The sequence below is a fragment of the Cygnus atratus genome, chromosome 3 (assembly GCF_013377495.2).
Source record: "Cygnus atratus isolate AKBS03 ecotype Queensland, Australia chromosome 3, CAtr_DNAZoo_HiC_assembly, whole genome shotgun sequence".
Classification (NCBI taxonomy): Eukaryota; Metazoa; Chordata; class Aves; order Anseriformes; family Anatidae; genus Cygnus; species Cygnus atratus.
In genome coordinates, this window is record NC_066364.1 from 18,495,141 (window position 1) to 18,503,321 (window position 8,181).

The following is an 8,181-nucleotide window of genomic DNA, read 5'->3' on the forward strand; positions in this document are numbered from 1 at the left end:
TCCCAGTATTTTGTAGGCTTCTGCTTTAGCACTCCTTTTTTCTTTCTACTTCCCTCATCTCCACATCCATTGTTTTGATATATTCCTACATTAATCTATTTCACCATATCTCAAACAGTGCTGACCCTTCTGTGTTTCCCAGTTGCTCACACTGCATGTCACACTCACAACTACCATAGAATGGAAAAAGAAAAAAACAGCACAATAAAATTGTTATATTCCAGGTCCAGCTATATACATCTATTGGCTAGTGGTGTCTTCAATTCCTCCATGTATATACAAAATAAATATAGCACCGTACCTTTAGTTGTACAATAAGTTAAACATAGGGCATCTTTAGTCCTAAAGAAGGCAAACAATAAGGTACCATATTATTGTTAATGATTGTGAACGTATGTGAACATTATTACTTTAACAACGTCAGTGGCAGCCTTATACAAGGCTCTCTTGCAGAGAGATCTGGACAGATTGGAGAACTGGGCGATCACCAACCACATGAAGTTTAACAAAAGCAAGTGCCGGGTCCTGCACCTGGGACGGGGCAACCCTGGCTATACATACAGACTGGGCGACGAGACGCTGGAGAGCAGCCCTGCAGAGAGGGATCTGGGGGTTGTGGTTGACAGCAAGTTGAATATGAGCCAGCAGCGTGCCCTGGCAGCCAGGAGGGCCAACTGTATCCTGGGATGCATCAAGCACAGCATTGTTAGTCGGTCGAGGGAAGTGATGGTCCTGCTCCACTCTGCGCTGTTGCGGCCTCACCTCGAGTACTGTGTGCAGTTCTGGGCACCACAGTACAAAAAGGACATTAAACTGTTGGAGAGTGTCCAGAGGAGGGCGACGAAGGTGGTGAAGGACCTAGAGGGGAAGACACGAGGAGCAGCTGAGGTCACTGGGCCTGTTCAGCCTGGAGAAGAGGAGGCTGAGGGGGGACCTCATCGCAGTCTACAACTTCCTCGCAAGGGGGAGTGGAGAGGCAGGTGACATATTCTCCGTAATCACCAGTGACAGGACCCATGGGAACGGTGTTAAGCTGAGGCAGGGGAAGTTTAGGCTAGACATTAGGAAGAGGTTCTTCACCAAAAGGGTGGTTGCACACACGAACAGGCTCCTCAGTGAAATAGTCACTGCACCAAGCCTGTCTGAATTTAAGAAGAGATTGGACTGTGCACTTAGTCACGTGGTCTAAACTTTTGGGCAGACCTGTGCGGTGCCAGGAGTTGGACTTGATGATCCTTGTGGGTCCCTTCCAACTCGGGATATTCTATGATTCTATGATTTAAAATACTACTAGGCTTTAAATGCCTGATCTTAAAAATTAGTAGAAGCTTTACTATAAACACAACTCAGATCTTCTGTAAGCTGACTGAAGCAGCAAATCTATGTTAGTGTAATTCTTAAATATTGATCTGCAAAGTGAGCTGCGGAGCCTGTATGTGATGAGAGCAAGTAATGACTAAATACTAAAAGGTCCTTTTGACCACCAAATTCTTAGCAAATTTTCCAGGTTTTCTTTTCTCTGATGTCTATAATATCTCTAGAACTTTTGTATGATTTCCAAATGAAGATGTACATCATGAGAATGATCCTTCAGCTGCAAAATGCAAAACTCATTGTACCCCTTGGCAGCCATGCAAAGCAATTATTATTACTTTTTTTTTTTCTCAGAAGAAAGGCATATTTACAGAATGAGGTAAGAAAGAACATCTATCTCATCACTAGTCATTAGCCAAGGACATTTATAATTGCTGATAATTGCAATTTCTCCTTGCTGGTGCTGCTTCCTTTACAGTATCTCTCTTAATTCCTGTAGGAATTACTTTCAGGTAACTGCAAACCTCACCAACTCCCATGAGGTTAGTCGCCACAAATAAAGAATGAAAGAATCACAGAATGGTTTGGGTTGGAAACGACCTTACAAAACATCTAATTCCAACACCCCTGCCATGGGCAAAGACACCTCCCACTAGACCAGGTTGCTCAAAGCCCCATCCAGCCTGGCCTTGAACACTCCCGGGAATGAGGCATCCACAGCTTCTCTGGGCAATGTATGCCAGTGCCTCACCACCCTCAGAGTAAATTTCTTCCAATTATCTAATCTGAACCTACCCTCTTTTAGTTTAAAGCCATTACCCCTTGTCCTATCACTACACTCCCTGACAAAGAGTCCCTCCCCAGCTTTCCTGTAGGCCCCCTCTAGGTACTGGAAGGCTGCTATAAAGTCTCCCTGGAGCCTCTGTTTTCCAGGCTGAAAAACCCCAACTCTCTCAGCCTGTCTTCACAGTAGAGATGCTCCAGCCCTTTGATCATCTTCATGGCTCTCCTCTGCACTTGTTCTACTAATACGTCCATGCCCTTCATGTGCTGGGGGGCCACAGAACTGAGAAATTACCACATTGTTTTGCTTTCATCTTTCAGGGTTTATCCTTCACTTCAGTTAAGTCGGACTTCTTTCTAATATAAATTTTGATGAAGAAGTAGCTAACCACCCACAAAAACCCACTCACCTTTCAATCATTACTGCATGCACGGCACCACTGAGAATGAAAGAAAGGTCTTAATAACAAATTTACATGTATGGCCAAAACCGAGAAATCATCCAATCAATGCATTCTCTGCCATGAAGTAATTAAGACAAGACATTAAGATTATTTTTTGGGACTTTTTTAGCCCTTAACTGGATAAAATTGCTACCAAAATCAATTGATTTGTGGAAGAAGAGAAAGACGTGAAAGGTCATGGGAGGATTTGAAGCCATATGGGTAGCTTAAAGTGTCATTGACTACACTCTGATATTTAGTTATCCATTCCATTCCTAATAAGAAGGCCAGTCTGGGGGCATTGTTTGATGCTTACCTGAATATGAGCCGACAGTGTGTCCAGGTGGCCAAGAAGACCAATGGCATCCTGGCTTGTATCAGGAATAGTGTAGCCAGCAGGACCAGGGAGGTGATCGTTCCCCTGTACTCCTCTCTGGTGAGGCCGCACCTTGATTACTGTGTTCAGTTTTGTGCCCCTCACTACAAGAAGGACATCGAGGCCCTGGAGTATGCCCAGAGAAGGGCTACAGAGCTGGTGAAGGGTCCTGTGAGAACACAAGTCCTGTGAGGAGCGGCTGAGGGAACTGGGGTTGTTTAGTCTGGGGAAGAGGAAGCTCACGGGAGACCTTAAAAAGAAAGGAAGTTGTGGGGAGCTGGGGCAGATAACTAGTCATAGGACTAGAGAGAATGGCCTCAAGTTGTGCCAGGCGAAGTTCAGGTTGGGAATTAGGAGACATTTCTTCTCAGAAAGAGTAGTTAAAAATTGGAATGAACCCAGGGAGGTGGTGGAGTCACCATCCCTGGGAATGTTTAAGAAAAGATTGGATGTGGTACTGTTGTGGTTTAGCCCGGCTGGCAGCCAAATACCACACAGCCGTTCGCTCACCCTCCCCCCTCCCTCTCCGGGATGGGGGAGAGAAACGGGAAAGTGAAGCCTGTGAGTTGAGATAAGGACAGTTTATTAAGACAGGGAAAATAATAACAATAATAATAATAATAATAATAATAATAATAATAATGTGTACAAAGTGATGCACAATGCAATTGCTCACCACCCGTTGACCGATGCCCAGCCTATCCCCGAGCAGCCGGCCCCCCCACCCCGGCTAGCCACCCCTATATATTGTTCAGCATGACGTCAGATGGTATGGAATATCCCTTTGGCCAGTTTGGGTCAGCTGTCCTGGGTCTGTCCCCTCCCAGCTGCTGCTGCACCCCCAGCCTGCTCGCTAGCAGGACAGAGCGAGAAGCTGAAAAGTCCTTGGCTTGGTGTAAGCATTGCTCTACAACAATTAAAACATCAGCATGTTATCAGCGCTCTTCTCATCCTAATCCAAAACATAGCACCCTGCCAGCTACTAGGAGGAAAATTAACTCTGTCCTACCTGAAACCAGGACAGGTACTTAGGGACATGGGTTAGTGGGTAATATTGCTGGTAGGGGGATGGTTGGACCAGATGATCTTGGAGGTCTTTTCCAACCTTAATGATTCTGTGATTCATCAAGGATGAAATGCAGGAAGGAGCAAAAGGAAAAAAAAAAAAAAAAAAAAAAAGTATATTTTCAAAATGAAAGGGTGGTTAAAACTTCATCCTCAACAGGCTACTTCCAGCATATCAGACAATGGAGAGCTCTGTGCTTTGGATGCCACGGGGCTTTGCTGTCAGACAGTACTGGAGGCCTTTGTGCAGGATAATATGTACAAGAACTTTTATTTTCCAGAGTCATGATAAGATAATACCTTTCAATTTGACTGCAGCATAATGTCCTCATAAACATTCAGCTGCACTGATAAAATCTGATTTTTTCATAGGTGAACTTCCAAACAATTCAAGAGTGATTTTTAAAAAAGAAAAAAAATAATAATTAGTGGCCATCTGCAAGCTTCTGGTAAGAACGTAAAAAACAGCAAAGCTTCTCAGAAGCAAGTGCAAAACACTTGTCTGTTTTGTAAATGAGAAGAACTTCATATTCACAACCACACTGGTAAGCAAAACCAGTGTGCCCACAGATAATTTAGCACTCCAGTTAGTCATATAATGTGAATGTTTTTATGTAAACGTACACCTGTACATGGTCACAATAATTATATGAACATGTGCTCTATTTACACCTGAGTATTTGGCTTGTATGATATTGTGCACTGGGATAATTCTACCCAGTTTGCAACTTTAAACTTCTGCAAATAACTGATGTCTAAAAATAGGTCCCTTGTGTGACATGGCATTCGTTTCTGTAGGCAAAAGAGGTATTAGAGATAATGAATAGAAGTTTCTTCCTTAACTTCTATGTGATTTTCAAGTCAAATTAATGATTTAACTTTTCTTTATTGAATCAAACTCAGTGGGAGACAAATGTAAACCTAAAACTTCCGTTTCTAAACTCATCTCTACTCCTTCTGTTACCTTGTCAACCCATTCAAACCCTAACCTATAAGGTGAAAAGATCCTGCAGACACAGAGACTCTGTTCTTTATAAAGAAACATCCAGACAGAGGGTTATGAACTTTCTAGATTCTAGCAGAATAACAAGTGTTAGCCATCCATTAGACCTTAGCCACCTCGTACGTATTCCTATGCTGTGTACCTAGCAAATGTCTCCTCAAATAAGTACTTGTGTTCTAATCATCTGAGGAATTTTGGAAGGTCACATCAAGTCAATACCATAGCACCTATCACCTATGGACTGAAAATATGTGCACTGAAAATTCTAGATGCAAGATAGATAGACCAAATTTCAACAGTGTGTGGAATACAAAGAAATAACATCTAATATGATTTTCAAAAATTGGTGAGATTGTAAGCTAATGTGTTTATCAAAGCAAAATATTATTGTTTCACTGCACATTTTTTGATCTGTTGGTGAACTGAACAAAGTTTAGAAAATCTTCTGCAAATACTTAAAAATAATTGAATTTATACTTAAAATTGTCTTCAAAGTGTTACTTAATGTAGAAATTGCTATGTATATTGAGGAAAGAATAATATAAATATAAAAACTATAGCCCTTAAAATCTTTTCCTAATTCCATTTTCTTCACCTGTTTCCTTCTGATTTTGCATCTCACTTTTATCTAGTCTGTAATCACTGATTTCAGTAATGCTTCCAATTTTACTGTTTATAACATTCCTATACTCATTATGCTTACTACGCAAGCAGTTAATTTCATTCAGAATAACATGGCTGCAAGAATACAACCAAATGCATATGAATAAACTTTTTTTTCTACCATAAACATCAGAAGAAAAAAATCCAAAGATCAGGCTGATAAATTACACCTTTCTGGAGAATAAGTTTTCTGCCTGATTCTTAGCTCAGTAGCAATGACATAACTTCAGAATGCTCACTGGAGATACTTCTGAATTATTTTGGTTTATTCAAGACAATTTCCTACTATGTTACCATAGATCTAGTATAATGCTGTATAAGAAAATGTGCTGGGAGATTAGTGCATAAAACAAAAAATGCTGTAAACAACATGGCAGTGTGACTTGTAGGAAGAGAGGATTCTTGTTTTCTGTTCTGTCTCTTTCTGTCTCAAAATTATTTTTGCTATATAAAGTGATAAAATAATGACTAATTTTGAGAACTACCATACAATAATTTTCAAATAAAAGTCACAGTATTGTTTAACACAGATTTCTTCTCTTAACTCAGGCTTAACACAGTGTGAAATTAATTCTAGATAATTGTTTCTCATATTTCCCATCTCAATGCTTCTTAAAGGATATCAGTCTCCACTTCCTAGCGTGGCTGTATTTTAAAAAGGACAGATGCACATATGTAGAAAGAACAGACTCACTTGTAGTCAGCAGGGAGGTCAAAGGGCCCAATGGACAGGGAGTTGGAGCTCCCTTCCTGGTGGTCTGCAACAGTAAGAGATGAAGTAGGGCAGTAACAAGAGCTCCACGTGTACAGGGAGTTCACCTTCTCAATTTGATAAGTTTTCACTCCCATCCAGAAAGGGACACAATTACTTCTTTGTACAACCTCTGTGGGGAAAAAAAAAAAAAACACCCTTCGAAACTACACACTCAAACTCTAAATTTCCCCATTAACAATTAGAATAAAGGGGGAGGGGGGAGACTTGCCTCTAAAGCTGTCATACCTACATAAAACAGATACAAATATTGTGAGCATGAGCACAAAGTCCATGTTGGTGAAACTGTTGAAGTAGATAACTACACATGATGTTGTTAGTCAAGTTAAAGATGCATAAGGGTCTTTTTTGCAAGTGTATATCGATCCATTTAAATTGGCCGTAGCAAATGTGCATCTCAGGGCCAGATTCTCTACTTTATTTCAATCACACTGTAAAGCAATAGTAATGCCAGACAACACTAAACTCAATTTTCTCACCACTTAAGACATACCACAGATTTTCTTCACACAAGAGATGTTGAACAGTCAGACGTATGTATGAAGCCAGACTACTTGGGGACATTTTAATGTTAAAAAAAATAATATTAAAACGTCATTTCATTCTCACTTATCATCACTCACTCCGCTGTGTTATCTAAACTACAGAAAAGAAGCTGCTCACCTGATTATTGAATTTTGTCTCCTTATGTCCTTTTTATTCATCACATTAACCAATAGGCAATTAAAGAAATCAGCAGAACAGACAGGTTGCAGACAGCCAGCTTACATTTCACACTGCTGATTAATTCTGAGAGAATGAACATTACCACGTTTCATTTTATTGTCATATCAAATCTTCACATTTAACACTATTATGCATCTATCATTCATTCTGCAAATAAAACGTGTTTGTTCTTTGTACTTGACTGCATTTTAAACTTCTGTCTGCCAGCTCAGAGCTACCCATATATTTGTTGGAAGAATACGGGATGAGCATATTTTGTGTACGTACGTTTCAAGGTCCTATATCATTCAAGTTTATATCTAACAAGACATGTCAAACTGTAAATCTTTAAATGCAATACAAGCAGCCAATTTACTCACTGTAGTCAGGACATTTGAAAGAGCCAATCTCTAGCCTTAAAAAGACTACAAAGAACCTTTACAGAAATTTACTGCCTGCTCAGGGGATGACTTCAGCTTCCACTCTTCAATTCTACTCTAATGTACCATAAAGAAAAAATATAGTGGAAACAGTCCAAATGCATGGCAGATAAGAGTGGAATTGTGCTATTAGTGTGAATTAAATGACCCTCTACCTTATCCTAATTTACAAAGGGACTAGGTCAATACCAAATTGCAGAAATAGCACTCTGGTGTTTCCATGTCTTACATGCAGCAAGCAGGTCTCCAAGCCAGGAGAGCACTGACAATTTTTATGGCCCAGGAAAAAAAGGCATTCTGCAACAATGGCAGGAATGGTGCAGTTCAAAATCAGCACACCTTAGTACTAACTTTCAAGAGTTTGGGAAAAATTGTGAAAAGAGGTCTCCGTGCTATTAAAATGACTTTTGGGAAGCTGGAAACATAAAATTCCATACAACGAGATGCCAACAGGATGATATTCTTAAATGGGTCCACAGGTGAACAATGTACTTGTAAAACAAGTAATATAACTTGCAAGCTAAAACCATCAATTAACAAGCTGAACACAGAATAGATTTAAATAGTGAATTATTTTATGCTAATGATGTTTTAGCCAGGAAATTTGATATTTTGAA

General features: G+C 40.2%; 1 protein-coding gene across 1 annotated transcript; it reads right to left on the minus strand.

Annotated features, from left to right (window-relative positions):
• Positions 1–282: 282 nt before the first annotated feature.
• On the minus strand, positions 283–3,954 carry LOC126913259 (uncharacterized). Its single transcript, XM_050709952.1, has 3 exons — positions 3,926–3,954; positions 2,857–3,085; positions 283–858 (listed from the first exon to the last, which is right to left on the minus strand). Exons 1-3 carry the CDS (start codon positions 3,952–3,954, stop codon positions 433–435), a joined length of 684 nt encoding a protein of 227 aa, XP_050565909.1. The 3' UTR covers positions 283–432.
• Between the last annotated feature and the right edge of the window lie 4,227 nt (positions 3,955–8,181).

Bases quoted from the DNA above. Each gene is read 5' to 3' on its own strand.
- LOC126913259 (XM_050709952.1), bottom strand. From the start codon at position 3,954: ATGTCCCTAAGTACCTGTCCTGGTTTCAG. The intron at 3,086-3,925 runs GTAGGACAGAGT...GTGTTCTCACAG, and splicing joins AGTACCTGTCCTGGTTTCAG to GACCCTTCACCAGCTCTGTA. The intron at 859-2,856 runs GTAAGCATCAAA...CTTCCCCTCTAG, and splicing joins CACTGTCGGCTCATATTCAG to GTCCTTCACCACCTTCGTCG.